The sequence below is a fragment of the Urocitellus parryii genome, chromosome 5, assembly GCF_045843805.1.
Source record: "Urocitellus parryii isolate mUroPar1 chromosome 5, mUroPar1.hap1, whole genome shotgun sequence".
Taxonomy (NCBI): domain Eukaryota; kingdom Metazoa; phylum Chordata; class Mammalia; order Rodentia; family Sciuridae; genus Urocitellus; species Urocitellus parryii.
The window spans coordinates 72,340,525-72,358,247 of NC_135535.1; the positions used below are offsets into that span (position 1 = coordinate 72,340,525).

Below are 17,723 nucleotides of genomic sequence, written 5' to 3' on the forward strand. Positions count from 1 at the left end.
AGAGTCTCTGGTTTAATTCCTAAGTCCTTGATCCATTTTGAGTTAAGTTTTGTGCATGGTGAGAGATAGGGGTTTAATTTCATTTTGTTGCATATAGATTTCCAGTTTTCCCAGCACCATTTGTTGAAGATGCTATCTTTTCTCCAGTGCATGTTTTTGGCACCTTTTTCTAATATAAGATAATTATACTCTTGTGGGTTAGTCTCTGTGTCCTCTATTCTGTATCATTGGTCTACCAGTCTGTTTATGCCATGCTTTTCACAATCCAAAAACAGCCAACCTTGGTAGCAGCATCTCTATAGTCACTCCTTATCCATGCATCCATGCGTCTTACTACCTGCCCCTTATAAAATGCCTTTTCCCCTAAAATCCAGTGCACCTTTACTTTGCTCTGCTCTGCCCATTCCATTCCCTCTGGCTGGAATGTTCTCAACAAATCCCATCTCAATCCCTCTGCTCCCCATCCTAGTCACTTTATCCTTCCTGTTGAATTGTAATTCTGCATGTGTGTTTGTGTCCCCTCCTCACAGTCACATCCCCACCATGGGCTATTTTCACACCGAAACTGTAGCACACAATGGAATTTGAGTCCTGAGTATTGAATGAACAGACCAGGAAGTCACAACATAGATAAAGCAAAAAGAGAAACACGCAGGAAATATCAACAAATCATCAAGCTCACACAGAATAGTGATCTTTTCTACCTTCACTGTCTCTTTTATCAGCTATCAAAATTTCAACAAATTCTGGAATTCTAAATATTTTCCTTAAGTTTTAGAGTTTGACTTTTCTCTCTGCATCTACTGCGGATATGATTTTGTGTGTGTGTATCTCAAATAGTTTTTTTTCCCCTCAAGCGTAAAAAAATTATACATGCAACAACAGACCAATAGTTGCTATTAGTGTATGTCTTTATGGGTGTGGATTGAGAAGGTTGTTCCTTTTTTAACTTGTCTTACTGATATTCCCAGGAAAGTTTCATGAATTATACCATTACTCCTAGACCTGAAACTGGCAAAGGACCTCAAGTATATATAATGATGTCTGACTTTCAACACCTTTTAAATGAGGTCATCCATTATGGATTAGAATCATATGTAAATTTTGCCCTCAACACTTACCAAGTGCAAAAAATGAGCATTATTTCTCTGTTTACACAAACTTCTCTCTTTTTATTATACAAGGACAAAATATTTTCTACTTAAGTAATATATCTTGTCTTAAACTTATACTTTTCTCTGCCTTAAGAAGACAAATGAATGCTTTCCTAGTTTCACTTCTCCATCACTATTATTTTAATTGGCAGAGGCCAGAACAATACTCACCCTTCATGAGTATTTTAGGGCTGGGCTACACACCCCAGACCCTTTCCACTCCTAATTAGACTGGACTGACTCTCTCACAGCTTCATAAACAAATAGATAAAGATCTGAATGGGCAGTGAGTATATTTTAAATACTCTAAGTACCTGGGTCAAAACAAATGTCAAGACTGTATTGGTTATAGCAAGTTTTGCTTGAGCAGATCTCCAAAGCAAATTGCCCAATATATTTACGTGGCTAGGTAGTGTCCATTTTTTTTTGTTGTTGTTTAGTCAACAGATACTTCTTGAGCAATTTCTGTTTCCAGACATTGTGTTAGAAACTGTGACTATAATAATTAATATGACCCAGTCTTGTCCCTGTGGAATTCAGTCTAGAGAGGGAGATAAACATGGAATTCATCACCACAATGCTTGTCATTAGAATCATAAAAGATGTATTCATAGGGCACTGAGGATGAGCAGTTAACCCAGTTTAGAGAATTCAGAATTTTTTTCCAAAAGCGAGAATGTTTAAGTAAAGGACAAAAAGATGAGTAGGAGGAAGAAGGTGGGAATGTGGAGGGGGAAATGTGGAGGTGGGAAGGAAGTTCTAGAAAAGGGGAACACTGTGTTCAAAAACCTGAAGGGGAAACAAACAAACAAACAAACAAAAAAAAGACTTCAGAGAAGTAATTGAGAGGAAGGCAGGGAGTCAAAGCTCTACCAAGAAGGAAGCAAATGCCACACCTGAAGCTCCTGGGAAATCCGACCCACACTGGAGCTGGTGGAGAGCCGCAGCCATCTTGGTGCAGGACCACGGCAGGATCCGATTTGCCTTTCAGAAAAGTCACTTAACTTCTTTGTGAAGAACAAATGATGAGGGAAGATGGCACAAACCAGAGCCTTTCTGAGTTCCCCAGAGAGCCCCATTCGGAGAAGGGATAGCTATGAAACTTGAGGAAAGAGAACAGAAGTGCAGCATGGTTAAGGAGGGAGAATTGGCTGACCTTGGTGACTGCTGTGTAGGGGAAAAGGAGGGAGGACAGGTACTCCAGAATGATTCCCAGCTGGTTGGCATCTGGGTACCACTCATCTTTATCAAGGGAGTGAAGGGAGGGATTTAGGGGTCTGGGAGGAATGCAGGCTGGCATGTTGAAAAGGCACTCTGGATTCTGAGCAGTGCTCCATTTGCAGAACTTTCTGAGCAGTAGTTTAAGACTAGAACCATCTGCATATATACTTGGCAGCATAAGTCTCTGGCCTACTGAGGATCAGAAGTGAGGAACTATGCCAATTCCAAGGCATTTAGATATGTTTACAAAGTAGACAATTTGTCAAATTTCTTTCAGTAGCTCCCAGTTGTGTTCAGATATCCCCCTGTAGACACACCACAGATATTCAGTAAAATACTTCTCCAATACACCAACAGTGTCTCTGAAAGACTTGAGAAGGCATTCAGGAACAATGAACGAGCACAAATGCTCATTAAGCACCTCTTATCTGCCAAGGGCTGTGCTTGGTTCTGGGCTGCAGAGATGAACATGACTCAGGTCCTGCCTTCAAAGTGCTCACAGTGCAACAGGGTCCAAAGGCAATTAGCAAGTAATTAGAGCAATGTAATTACAATAAACAAGAGAGCAATGAGGAGAAAGCCTCAAACAATCAGGGAAGACCTCAAGGAAGAAGAAGTGGAGACCTTTGGGCTGAGTCTGAGGAATAGGTCCCTCAGCAGGAAGAGAAGTGGAGCAGAGACGAGAGAAGCATCCAGGAGCACAACGCAGTCTTGTGCACTTTACATTCAGGGAATAGCAGATGGGTCACCATGCCCAGAAGAAAGCAAGGTTTTAAAGTTCATCAAAAACTGTCCTGTGTGTCGCAGTTAGGAGCAAAATGAGAAAATCCTGTTGGGGAGTTGCAGAATTCCCTGGGAAAAACTGTCAGAGCCCAAGACAGGAACAGAGAAAATGGATGCAGACTTGAGAGAGAGAAGGAATGGAGAAATCAGAAAAGAACATTTTAGATGTATACCAAATATGTATACATTTAGATGCACCTCTCTTAGATGCATGTATGCTGACTACAATAACTTTACACTTATATGAAGTTAGAAATGCCTGGGATCAGGTCTGAACTTTTGAAATTGATTAAAATGAAGTCAACTGCATCCTACTATAGGATCTCCCTTGGCCCTGCTGTCCATGATGGGCAGGTTGGAATTAATGAATAAAGATCTTATAATACCAAACTTGGTAGAGTAACATAGGCATGATCCCCAGGGCTGGGAAAATCTTGAATGGAGAACAAGCCTCCAATATTTGCTATATGACTTTGAACTCAAACAAAGTCAGAAATAAACATTATACTGATGATGATCTTTCTTCCTTATGCACCGTCAGATAAAAGGAAAGGATGTATGTGATGAGCATGTATGTGTGTGTATGTGTGTGTGTGTGTACACATGAGCTGACAATACCACAAACAATTCTTTTTTATTTTTATAATGAATTATTATAATAGTGAACTAGCTATAGGAGTCTATAACTGAGAAAGGTCTCAAAACTCCTTGCCCATCATGCCCAGGTGTTTTGTTGCCCAAAACCAATATTCAAGAATGCTAACTCAGTGGTAGAGGGCTGACCTAAATACAAGGTCCTGGTTTTGATTCCCAGTACTGAAAAAACAATCCATAAGCACTCCAGGTTGGTTCCAACTAGTAGATGTTTCAATTGCCTTAAAAAGTATGAGATCTTGCATAGTTTCTTAACTCATAGCACCTAACAACAACAAAGCAAAAACAAAACTGTTGGATGATGTGGAGAGTTAACTCATTGTGTCCCATCATCCCATCAGTAGGACACTTATAAAAAATTTACATTGAACAATTTTGTAGGTGTCCTATATATAAGATGATGGGATATAATAACAGCTTTTTCTGAGTTGATGGTTAACTCTTCATTCCCCAAAGGATATTCTTTGAATCTCACATCAAGCCACCTAAAGACAATATAAATACAGGCATGTTTTAAAAATCTTTCTACAAATAGCTTCAATTGTCTTTAGAACTTTCATGTGTAAGATTACCTAATCGTTCTTTACCTTTCCTAGGAGTTTAATCTCATTATCATTAAAATTCTGAAAATTCACTGATGCTGAAGAGACATATGTACAAATATACATTCTTCCAAGTTCAGAAACAGGTGTCTCTCTTTTGCTTCTACCAGCAGCATCTTCTCCTCCCAGGACTCTTACTCTTTTGATCTTTCATCCCTGAAGCTGGTGTTTACCCTGGAGCTGACATTTCAACATCAACCCACCAGGTGTCCACAGTCCTCTCTCTCGACACTCCTGTAACAGATGGTGCAAATGGCCTGGCACATATATTCTGATTCATTGCAAAAACCAAACTGCCAGACTGCTGACTGGCTTGGCAAGAAAAAAAGAAAGTTGTTGCCTAAAAAATCATTATGAATTATCCTGCATGTGGTGACTTTGGACATGCCCCTGCTTAAAGACAATTAATATTTTTATTTAACCAGAATAAATAAAAAGTTTTAGAGGTCTGCCCTGTTTGCAAAGATTGCAAAAGGCAATAGGTACTTGTCCTTATAGAATAAGAGGCAAATAATGGAATTTAAAAACAAAAGTACATCAAATGCAAATTTTTGAAAATTTTTAATTGAGCACATGGGAACAGTAAAAGTGTTTTTAGACTTTTTTTCCTGATACTATTCCAAAAACTCTAAAACTAAACTGCTTCTTAATACTATTAATAGTTTGCAAAATTAAAGAATATTTTCCAAATACATTTTATAAGTTAGCTATTTTGTACAAAATTATTCTTACTTTTTTGTCAGTTCGGAAAAGGCTACTTTGAAAATGTATCAGATTTCTACCAGGCAAAACCACATACACACATGCAGAGAGAGAAGAGAGGTGCATCTAAATGTTTTCATTGAATAGTCATAGGCTCAGAATTAGATGTTCAATTCCTCTCTTTCACATCCATCATTTTTCACTAATCCTACTTTAGGTCATTTTAAAGTCTGCCATCCACTACCCCTTCTAGAAAGTTTTCTTATGCCTCCTTATAAGAAATACCCACTCTTCATGGTTTGGGCATCCTCACTTCCTACCCTATGTCCCAGAGCTTATTACCCTGTATCACAGTTTTTGGAATGAGTAACAGGCCAAAAACATGAGGATGTCTTTGTTCAGTGTTTCCCCTACACTTGGTCATGTGACCCACCCTATACCACAAGACTCCTGACTTGAGGCCCCTGTCCTCCTCGGCCATCCTAACCAGCCACTTTCCAGTAAAGACAGAATTCTACCACCTACACCCCAATATATAGGCCTATTCCAAGATTTCTTTACCAGAAGTGGAAGCACATTATGGATTCAGCATGCTTGGTAGCTGAGCCTAAGTAATAAAGAGAAAATCTTAAAGAAGCCAAAATAATTAAACACATACATACACACCTGCACAAGCGCACAAAAGGCAAGTTCTGTAAGGAGGAACAAACTTAAGAATGACAACACAATTCTCATCAGAAATCATGTAAGAAAAGAATATGGCAACATCTTCAAAATACTAAAAAAATAAAACTATAAAACTATCAACTTGAGATTCTCTGAAAATATCTTTCCAAAAACAAAGGTCCTAGGCCTGGGCCTGGGTTCTGGCATGGGTCGGCAGGTTGCCACATGCACCATAGAGCACTAATCTCCAGGATATATAAAGAACTCAAAAAACTTAACACCAAAAACAAACAAACAAACAACCCAATCAATAAATGGGCTAAGGATCTGAACAGACACTTCTCAGAAGAAGTTATACAATTGATCAACAAATATATGAAAATATGTTCAATATCTCTAGTAATTTGAGAAATGCAAATCAAAACTACTCTAAGATGACATCTCACACCAATCAGAATGGCAGTTGTCAAGAATACAAGCAACAATAAGTGTTGGCGAGAATGTGGGGGAAAAGGCAAACTCCTACATTGCTGGTGGGACTGCAAATTTGTGCAACCAATCTGGAAAGCAGTATGGAGATTTCTTAGAAAACTTGACCCAGCTATCCAACTCCTTGATCTATACCCAAAAGACTTAAAAACAGCAGACTATAGTAATGCAGCCACATCAATGTTTACAACAGCTCAATTAACAATAGCTAAACTGTGGAACCAACCTAGATGCCCTTCAATAGATGAATGGATAAAGAAACTGTAGTATAAACATACAATGGGATATTACTCAGCATTAAAAAAGAATAAAATTATGACATTTTCTAGTAAATGGATAGAGTTGGAGAATATCACGCTAAGTGAAGTAAGCAGGTCCCCCAAAACCAAAGGCCAAATGTTCTCTCTGATAAGTGGATGCCAATCCATAATGCAGGGGGTGGGGCATGGGAAAAATGGAGGAACTGTGATTGGGCAGAGGGTAGGGTAGGGAGGAAATAGGGTGTGGGGGCAGGAAAGATGGTGGAATGAGATGGACATCATTGCCCTAGGTACATGTATGACCGCACATATGGTACAATACTCTACATCGTGTACAACCAGAGAAATGAAAAGTTGTGCTGCAATTGTGTACAATGAATCAAAATCCATTCTTCTGTCATACATACCTAGTTAGAATAAATAAATTAATTAATTAAAAAAGAAAAGGTGGGGGAAAAAAGCCAGAAGCAGCCTTACACAGAAAGTACTTCTGTAAGGCTGTCTCTGACAACTACCTGTTTAAGCGTGGACTGATGCCACCTTGTTAATGACACCTGTAGCCAAAGATAATTGATTGATTCAAAATGACTTACAAAGTCCTCGTTTTGCCTTTAAAAACTTGTTCCTGCTTCAACATCTTTGAATATGCTCATAGTTTACTGTGTCATGTGCAGCCCCATTGCAATGCTCTGCTGTTCCTAAATAAATTTATTTATCTTTGATGAATCACTCCACATTTTTTATTTAGGGTGACAGTCATAAATCAAAAAAAATCACTGAAATAATAAAACTAAGGGTTAGAGCTAATAAGCCAGTAAATTAGATTAAGTTAAATCTTTAAAAATACTTAATTTATTCAATAGAAGGCAGGAAAGAAGACATAGGGAGCAAAGAATACATGAGACAAATGTTAAAAGAAGACAGATTTAAACCTATCATATCAACAATTACATTAAATGTAAGTGGTATAAATACCCCAATTAAAGATCAGAGGCTGTCAGATTAGATTTAAGAAGCCTGATTTTATGACCCAACAATAAATTCACGTTAAATATAAAGATACAGATTATGCACAAAGAAGTAGAAAATTCTAACACAAATCAAAAAAATGTTGGCATGGCTGTATTAATATCAGATAAAGCAGATTTCAGAGCAAAGTATGGTGGTAAGGATAAAAATAAACTGGTGTTTCATAATAATCAATGGGGAAATTCACCAAGAGGTGAATAAACATTATATACCAATAAAACAGAGCTTCAGCATGAAACAAAAACTGATGGAACTACAAGTAAAAATAGATGTATCAATGTTACAGAGCAGAGAGAGTGAGGAGGCTGTGTCTGGCTCCCGCTCTCACAGCCACTGCAGTACATTGAGCTCCATAGAGACAGCGCCAGGGCAAGTGAGAGCCGGACCGGCACTGGGCAACTCTGTGCCTCGCTGAGGAAAAATCACTAAACATGGGCAAAGGAGATCCTAAGAAGCCGAGAGGCAAAATGTCATCATATGCATTCTTTGTGCAAACTTGCAGGGAGGAACACAAGAAGAAGCACCCAGATGCTTCAGTCAACTTCTCAGAGTTTTCTAAGAAGTGCTCAGAGAGGTGGAAGACCATGTCTGCTAAAGAGAAAGGAAAATTTGAAGACATGGCAAAGGCAGACAAGGCCCGTTATGAAAGAGAAATGAAAACCTATATCCCTCCTAAAGGGGAAACAAAAAAGAAGTTCAAGGATCCCAATGCACCCAAGAGGCCTCCGTCGGCCTTCTTCTTGTTCTGTTCTGAGTATCGCCCCAAAATTAAGGGAGAACATCCTGGCCTATCCATTGGTGATGTTGCAAAGAAACTGGGAAAGATGTGGAATAACACTGCTGCAGATGATAAGCAGCCTTATGAAAAGAAAGCTGCCAAGCTGAAGGAAAAATACAAAAAGGATATTGCTGCCTACCGAGATAAAGGAAAACCTGATGCAGCAAAAAAGGGAGTTGTCAAGGCTGAAAAAAGCAAGAAAAAGAAGGAAGAGGAGGAAGATGAGGAAGATGAGGAAGAGGAGGAAGATGAAGAAGATGAAGATGAAGAAGAAGATGATGATGATGAATAAGTTGGTTCTAGTGCAGTTTTTTTTTATTGTCTATAAAGCATTTAACCCCCCTGTACACAACTCACTCCTTTTAAAGAAAAAAATTGAAATGTAAGGCTGTGTAAGATTTGTTTTTAAACTGTACAGTGTCTTTTTTTGTATAGTTAACACACTACCGAATGTGTCTTTAGATAGCCCTGTCCTGGTGGTATTTTCAATAGTCACTAACCTTGCCTGGTACAGTATGGGGGTTGTAAATTGGCATGGAAATTTAAAGCAGGTTCTTGTTGGTGCACAGCACAAATTAGTTATATATGGGGACGGTAGTTTTTCATCTTCAGTTGTCTCTGATGCAGCTTATACGAAATAATTGTTGTTCTATTAACTGAATATCACTCTGTAATTGCAAAAAAAAAAAGCAGCTGTTTTGTTGACATTCTGAATGCTTCTAAGTAAATACAATTTTTTATTAGAAAAAAATAGATGTATGATTGGAGATATTTCAATACATGTCTTTTGATAATGGACAAAAAATAGACAGAAAATCATTAATCTTATTGAAGACTTAATAATGCCATCAGCAAGCTTGACCTAGTTGATATGTACATTCCACCACCAGCAGAATACACATTCCTTTTGACTGCACAGGAACATTGTTCAAAATAGACCACATTCTGAGCCATAAAACAAGTGTCAATAACTTTAAATAAAGGTTTCAATTTATATGAAATATATTCTCTGACCATAGTGGAAGTAAATGAAAAATTAGTAGCAGAAAATTATGTGGAAAACACTCACCTATGTTTTAGGGAATTAAGTAACACACTTCTAAATAATCCATTGGTAACAGATGAAAACAAAGAGTATATTAAGAAGAGTGAAGATGGTGGTATGACATTAATATTTGTGGGAAGCCACAGAAGCAATATTTACAAGGAAATCTATAATAGTAAATGCACACATTTTATATAACATCAAAGCATCTCCACAAAAGAAAATATCTGCAAATTCAACATCATCAAAATTAAAAACGTCTGCTCTTGGAAAGACACTATTAAGAGAATGAAAAGACAAGCAAGACACAGACCCTGAGAAAATATTTACTAATGATATATCTGACAAATAACTTTTACCAAAAATAAATAACTCTTAAAATGATAATAAGAGAGCCAATCAATTTTTAGAAATAGTCACTATTTGAACAGCTACATTGCAGGGATGGTAAATAAGCTCATGAAAATGTGCTCTATATCATTCATCATTTTAAAAATGTAAGGTCCTACTAGTACCACACATCAGAATGACGAAAGGTAACAAGATCTGATAATAGCAAGTAATAGAAGGGATATATAAAAACTGTAATTCTCACAAATTGCAGAAATGTATAATTGTGCAATCACTTTGGGAAATAATTTGGCAATTTCGTAGAAAGTTAAATATATGCCAATAGTATGACGCAGACATTCTACTCCTATGTATTTACCCAAGAGAAAAGAAAGCATATGCCCATAAAAAGACTTGTATATGAGGTTTTAGCAGCTATACTTTACTAGATTAAAACTGGAAGCATCCAAAATGTCCACCAGCAAGAAAACTGTGGTATATCCATACAATGTTGTGCCACTTGCCAATTAAAAGGAAAACAAATACACTGATGAACACTACAGCATGGATGAAATTCAAAATAATTATGCTGAGTGAAAAGTGCCAAACCCCCTCCAAAAAAACGAGTAAATACTATATTATTCCATTTATATGAAGCTCTATAAAATACAAATTAATCTATGGTGGTAAAATCAGGCCAGTGGCTGCCTGGCAATCCAACAGAAGGCAGGGAGGGTCACAAGGAAGTATTGATACATTCATTATCTTGATTGTAATGAAGATGTTATGAGTATACACATGACAAAATTGTACATATACAATATGGTGTATGTCAATCATACATAAAGCTACTAGGAAACAAAATACCACCACCACTTTGTCTAAGGTCCAATCTGTAAATATTAAAGACATTGGCTATCAAAGATATCCAATTGCGTGGCTTTCAATATACCATTTTTTTTAACAGAAAGGTTAAATTATTTGTTTAAAGGCATACAGAACTTACTGTAATTCTCACAGTAAGTTTGGAAAATGGAGATATGTTTAGTTGAAAAACCACAAAATAAAGATTTGTCTTCTTCATACAAATAGATGCATTATTTTGTGCCAGTCTAGACAGTGAAATTTTTCCATGTGTAGATTCTTATACTGTAAATGAAGTAAAAAGAAGTGATAGGATTATGTTGAGTTGCATTCTTCTGTTCATGTTTCTAACTCCATGGAATGTTAAATAAATGTTATTGGATACAGAAAAAAAATTGTTTTAACATATTATATAAATCATGAAAAATACAAGTGTCAATATAATAGTTAGCATCTAAAACATATGCTTTGGAATCATCAGGTTCAATTCCAGCTCTGCCTGTTCCAGCCATATGTTAACAGATAATTCACTTAGCTTGTCTCTACCTAATGGCTCTTCTTTACAATGGAGCTGAGAAGCATTTCCCATCAGGTTTCCATGAAGGTTAAATAGAATAAGACAGGTGTTGCATTTATCACAATGAGTAGAAGACAATGAGAGAGAGAAAGAGAAGAGAGAGAGGCATAAGATGAAGTTGGAATATTAGGAGAAATATCTCTTCTTGTTTCAAGGTAGGTGTTATTCATAATTCTCTGCTGCAAGAGGGAACGATAAATAGCAAGACTATTAACAGATAGTTGTCTTACCCATAAGCACTTAAAACTGAAATGGAAATTTTGAGTCTTATTTGGAATAACATGTATCTTAGAAAGCAGAATTCTGCCAAGCTTAAATCCTGACAAGTAGTGTTAAACATATAAATTTCAAAGTATTTTGGGAGGTGGGATGTGTGCAGTACTGGGGATTGAACTCAAGGGCAATCAACCACTGAGCCACATCCCCAGCCCTATTTTGTATTTTATTTAGAGACAGGATATCACAGAGTTACTTAGCACCTTACCATTGCTGAGGCTGGCTTTGAACTTGCAAACCTCCTGCCTCATCCTCACGGGCCACTGGGATCACAGGTGTGCGCCATCATGCCTGGCAATTAAATTTTTTAAAAGGACAAAATGCCCAGGCCAGAGAAATCCTGTGAAATATGCCTGAGCCTGAAGTCCAGATGATCTTATCTCACCCTCTCCTGAACACCATCATCCACTGGAATCCTCCACCTATTGACCTACGGACACTCCAAATACAGAGTGCCCAGCCTTGATTCTTTTTTTTTTTTTTTAATGCTGCTATAATCATTACCCCACCACATACACTCACAGATCTCCATGTCTTCCCTACCTCCACTGTGGCTTCACTGTGGCAGTGACTACTTCACAACAGAGAGCTAGGACCTCTTCCCCATCAGATCTCCAAATTCCATCCATTTGCCACCTACTCTGTCTTCTCTGTTCTGTTTTCACTATGTCTCCATCTCCTTACTTCTGGAAGTAATAATCTCTCCCCTGAAATATGATGTTAGCTTCCTAACTCATCACCTTGTCTCTTTCCAAATCACCTTCCATGGGGCTCAGGAACATCTTTCTAAATTATAAGGGCAACCAAGTTGCTCTGCTGATTAAATCCTCTAATGCCTCCCCCAGGATCTACAAGATAAACACAAGCTCTTTCACAGTGGCATAGAAACTGCCTTCTGAGGTGGCTTTTATTTAGACCTACAGCCACTCAGCTGCCTTTACCCTCTTTATGATTCAGCAATAATTAATTTATACTTACTACAATACACTGTATTTCTGTGCCTTCGTCATGCAGTTCCTTCTGGTGGAATGCATCTCCTCATCTCCTCTTAATCACCTAGGAACTCAATGAACTTCCATGGCACACACCCACGTGGCCCCCTGCCCCCCTGGCTAATTACTGTTGTATTGATATTTATACAATTGCCTATATTAGACTGCCCTGTAAGTATCCATTTATGTGATTGTCTGTCACACTCAACTGTCAATTTCTCAGGTTTATGGATTGACAAAGCATCAATATTGCCTTATTATCTAACTCTGTGTTTAACATAGGGTGAGAGCTCAATCTATCTTTTAATCCGGTGTGACTGTTTCATGCCTCTTGATTCTCTTCATGTTTATACAGATAATAATTTTTCAGGATCTATTCTGGGAATTTTTGCATGCCTAGGTTATAATGCCTAATAGAAATCAACTTTGAAATAAAGTGTCTTCTTTAATTTGAACCAAAAGAGGCCACACTGATAAAGGATTTGAAAAGGGGGCATGGAGTCGAATATCAGGGTGAAAGCTCACTAGTCCTGAAGTTGATGCTATAGGAAAAGATCATGCCATTCTGGCATTGAAAAGGTAGCTGGCAATTTGAGAGAATTTGGAAATCATTGATGTTGATGTTTCTGGGACCATAAATCAGTCTTTAACTCTCTCTCTCTCTCTCTCTCTCTCTCTCTCTCTCTCTCTCTCTCTCTCTCTCTGGCAGGTGGTGCCCTTCACCATGAAAAGAGGCTCTGTCATGATGAGTCAAATGTTTATTGAGTTGAGTCAGCAGCAGCAGCAGCTCTTCCATGTCAGTACTCAACTAAATGCTAACAACACATCATTAACAAACTGCAAAGCCCATGTGTCTCCTCGTGACAGTCAGTATTAAACTGGAAAATGTTTCAAGGCAACTCTACTAAACCCAACAGCATTGAAAAGCAGCAATCAATCAGTTCCTTAACCTCCTCTATTGCACACCATGGTTATGTAATTAATTGTTTCTTTTAATGGTCTTAACACTTCCTCATACCATCTTTAAACATCTCCTCTGCACTTTCTTTATCTTTTATGTGAAACTTCTTTCCTTCTGTCACCACTAAATCTAAAAAAAGATAAAGATTTCTTGAACTTACCGAGAAAAGCATACAAGCTCAAATTCATCAGTATGGAACCATCTTTTTGGCCAGACAGAACCCAGCACTCTTGAGTATGTTACCACATGAATGGCAAGCCAATTTCTCACACACATGGGGGCTGAAACTTTCTTTGAATGGAAAGTTCCTCTCTACTGAAAATATCCAGTCCTACCATATAAAGAATACATGTTCTGTGGTTGAACAGAAAGACCTGTCTCCACTAACAAATACAGTCCTATATTTGAAGAATTCAGTCAAATGAGATTCCCTTGTGGCAACGAGGTAACTTCCAGAATAGAGGGAATACTCCGTATTGGAAAATTCAACTCTACTCTTTCAAGAAAAATGGTTCAGCTTGATTCACTCAGTTTTTACTAGTGCAGATAAATGTTTATTTAGTCTATTATCTGTCTGATATTGCATAAGCCACATTTATTTCTTCCACTTCAGCAGAATTCTTGACTCGAAATTAAATACATGCATTCAGACAATGGAGAATTCTTCAGCACTAAAAAGAAATGCACTATCAAGCCATGAAAAGACATGAAGGAAATTTACATGCATGGGAGAGAAACCAACCTGAAAAAGAATGCATACCACTCTATAGAAAAACAGGCAAGACAGAGAAAATCAATTAAAAGGTCAGTGTGTGCCAGAGCTGGAGAGAGAGAGAGGAATGAATACTTGAAGCACAGAGGATTTCTAGGGCTGTGAAAATATGAAGTGTGATAATATCATTGTGAATACGAGTCATCATACATTTATCAAAACCCACGAAATCTACATCAAGAGTGAATCCTAATGTACAGTCTGGACTTAGGTGGCTGATTATGTGTCAGCGTAGACTCAACAGTTGCAATGAATGTATCACTCTGCTGGAGGATGTGGAGGATCTTATTAATGGGGATAACTGCACATGTGGGGATTAGAGGTATATGTGAAATCTCTGGACCTTGTGCTCAGTTTTGCTGTGAACCTGAAACTGCTTTAAAAATAAAGTTTATTAGTTAAAAAGAAATCAAATATCTTATGAAGAGCCCTCTCCAGCTGCTCATATAGAGGAATATCTTGTTTGTCTTATTGCCCATTCTAGGCTTTCTCAGATACGGGAAGAACCTTAGAATATGTCTTTAGATTTCTATTTTTTAAATGTAATAATATAAAGGAATATCTTGTTGGTCTTATTGACCATTCTAGGCTTTCCCAGATAGGGGAAGAACCTTAGAATATAGCTTTAGATTTCTATTTTTTAAATGTAATAATAGATTTCATGCCTGGCCCCAAGAAGTCTAGATACAAGACAAGCTGAACTCAAAATAGTTCAGACACATACCTTGCTTAACTACCTCCCCCGCATCAGAGGAACCTGGATCTCCAAAGAGAATAAATGTAATGGGATTCAATTTTAATCAGCATAATTGTTGTTGCCTTGGTACTGAACTATTACATTTTTATTTGCAGATATCAATTTCACGGAAAATAAATTACAGTGGGTGAAAAATGCCCTAGAACCACATCATAAAAATCCTCCTAGTTCACCACACACTAAGCTATTAGCTGCCACAGCCTTACTTAGAGCATATGTGCCCCTCTCAAACCAGACGCCCTTCAAATCAAGATAAAATTCATAAAGGCACGTAAGTTTCTTTCCAGCCTTCTGCCACCAGTTTCCTAACACACGGTCAGCCAGTTTGCTCCTTTCCCCAATACTTTTTCCTGGCCCATGCTCACTTGCACCATAAATCCTTATTTTAATAAACTATAAAATTAATCAGAACTTAAAATACATGGCCATTGCATGCAGTGATAAAAAAAAATTATCTTCTAAATAGATCTGGGTATAAGCAACTGCAAGCCAAATTTGCAAGATTTTACCAGGGTGTGCATAATGTCTTTCCCAGCAGCATGGACTTGATGTTGCCTGTCTCTCAGAACTTAAAGGGATATAGGCCCTCCCATGAAAGATAGCTGAGAGCATTCATGCTGTTTTACATTTGGAGCAAAGATTTCCTAATTATTTCCTCACTGGTCCTTTGCTTTTGTAGCTTTCACTTGAGCAGGTAGGGTGGAGCCCATTTCCCCTTTGGCAATGGGTTACACTGTTCTCAGGCAATAAAACTTAGACCTCCCTGACTGAGGCGCTCCTTCCAAGTTTGATGGCCCCCTCAGTTTTCCACTCTTAAGCAGTGGGTCCCTGGAGCACACACACATTCAGTTTATATTACATACTCTTTCTTATAAAAACAAATGCAAAGTGCTGTCCTACAACGACTGAAACCAACCTTCCCCTCCCCACCTCCATTCACAGTGATATTCATACCCTGCAATCCACAAACAGAAAAATACAAATGGTGTTCAGAAACAGGCTCTGGTGAATTGCCTGCAGGCTGAATGCCTCCATTTGGGCAGTTGTCTTATAATTTTTTTTTGTTTGTTTCTGTGGCACTACCCCAAGTGCTTGCAAAAAGTAAACCAAATTAACATTCTGTCTTCATGCTGCTTCCTATCCCCTGCGTTATTTGGCACCTTGGGGGAAAGTCTATGCCCACTTCACACTGACAGGAAGCTTTCTGAGCTGGTACTGTAGGTGGTCTCACACCTGCTTCTTGAGCCAGAGCACCAGCAGCTGTTATTCTAAGACCTGATCTGAGTGGGTCAAATTTTGTGAATACATTTCCATGGTGCCATTTATGAGGTAATGTTTATGGCTTCAGACCATGTGAATTGCTGTGTACCTGAAGGAAGAAATAAAAATTTCATAGCATCATCAAAAAAAATTTTTTTTTCATGGAGAACATCCACCCAACCACAAGATCCTCCCACATTTAAATTTAGTCACAAACCAAAGCCAAAAAAAACAGTGCATTAAAACATGAAGCACAGCAATGTCCTTGACTGTGCCTCATATATTTTCAGCTTAAATGTTCCCCGCAGTCAACAACCTGTGTCTGTGACAGCACCCCTCTGCCAAAGATTTCACATGCCTTAGGTCTTCCACCTTCTAAGAGTGAGGGTATAGATGTATATTTCAGATGGGAAAACTAAAACAACTAAACTCCAAAACTAAAAGGATCCAACAAAAATCAATGAATGAAAACATGTCTGAAAGTGAAAGCCTACTACGTGTTGTGTGTATAGTCATACAGATTGTACAGTGGGCCCCAAATAGGCAGAGAAAAAAAAACTCTCATGCCAGATTTTTCTCATTCAAGCTATATAATGTGAACTCCACTGTAAATTGTTTTATATGTTTTCAAGCCACCTGTGGACTAACCAAGTGTGAACAGCTCTAAACCTCTCTAAATCCTATGCACCTGACATGAAAAATATGTTAGTCAAAATATGTTTCTCTGGATTCAGCAATTTTAGTTATCATTCTGAAAATTTTTAAGGACAAAAATTCCTCCAGGATAGAACATTTTTTTATGCTTCAAAAACTTTTCAACATAACATCAAATAGGTTATGACGCAGTGTTATCAAATTCCCCATCAAGACCCCGATCTTTTAATTTCTTGGCATTAATATTCATTTCTATGAATTATCAGTCTTTTCTTTCTTTTTCCTTCTTCTGCCTCACTAGTATTACAATGTGCACACACATATGCTCATCCTTATACACATGGGTTCCATTTTGTACATAAGAATAAAGAAAGGCATTTCATGAGCATAAAAACCATGAAACTAACAAAGATTAACACATAGATGTGATTAGCCCAATGTAGACCTTATGGTCTTGGTTTCCTAAAGGATGATGTCCACTGAGTCACATTTTTATGCTAGGTCTTTAACTTGAAGTGAAGAAGGATCATGAAGAACTTGACCTGCTACTTCTTTCAGGGTTCACAATATAATGTTCCACATTGGAAGCCCATGCCCACTTCACACTGACGGGAGGCTTTCGGGGGTAGTACTGTAGGTACTTGAAAAGCTTTTCTTTCTCTCAGGAACAAAAAATTAGAAAAGCTGACTATACTGGTAAAAGCAGGGTCTAATCTGGAATCAGATTGCCTGGTTCAAACCTCAGCTCTGCTACTTAGGGCCATGGGTTCCTGGGAAAGTTTCTTAACCTCTCAGTGCCTTTTTTTCCTTATCTACAGAATGAAAATTATTGGAGTTGGCAAGGGGATATGAGATACGTATATGAAAACCAGAACAGTATCTATCTCATCATGATAG

At 37.9% G+C, this 17,723-nt stretch overlaps 1 protein-coding gene across 1 annotated transcript; it reads left to right on the forward strand.

Moving 5' to 3' along the window:
* Positions 1-7,991: 7,991 nt before the first annotated feature.
* Positions 7,992-8,983, forward strand: LOC113191636 (high mobility group protein B1). Its single transcript, XM_026401434.2, has one exon. The coding sequence runs from the start codon at positions 7,992-7,994 to the stop codon at positions 8,628-8,630; it is 639 nt and encodes a 212-aa protein (XP_026257219.2). The 3' UTR covers positions 8,631-8,983.
* Positions 8,984-17,723: the final 8,740 nt, after the last annotated feature.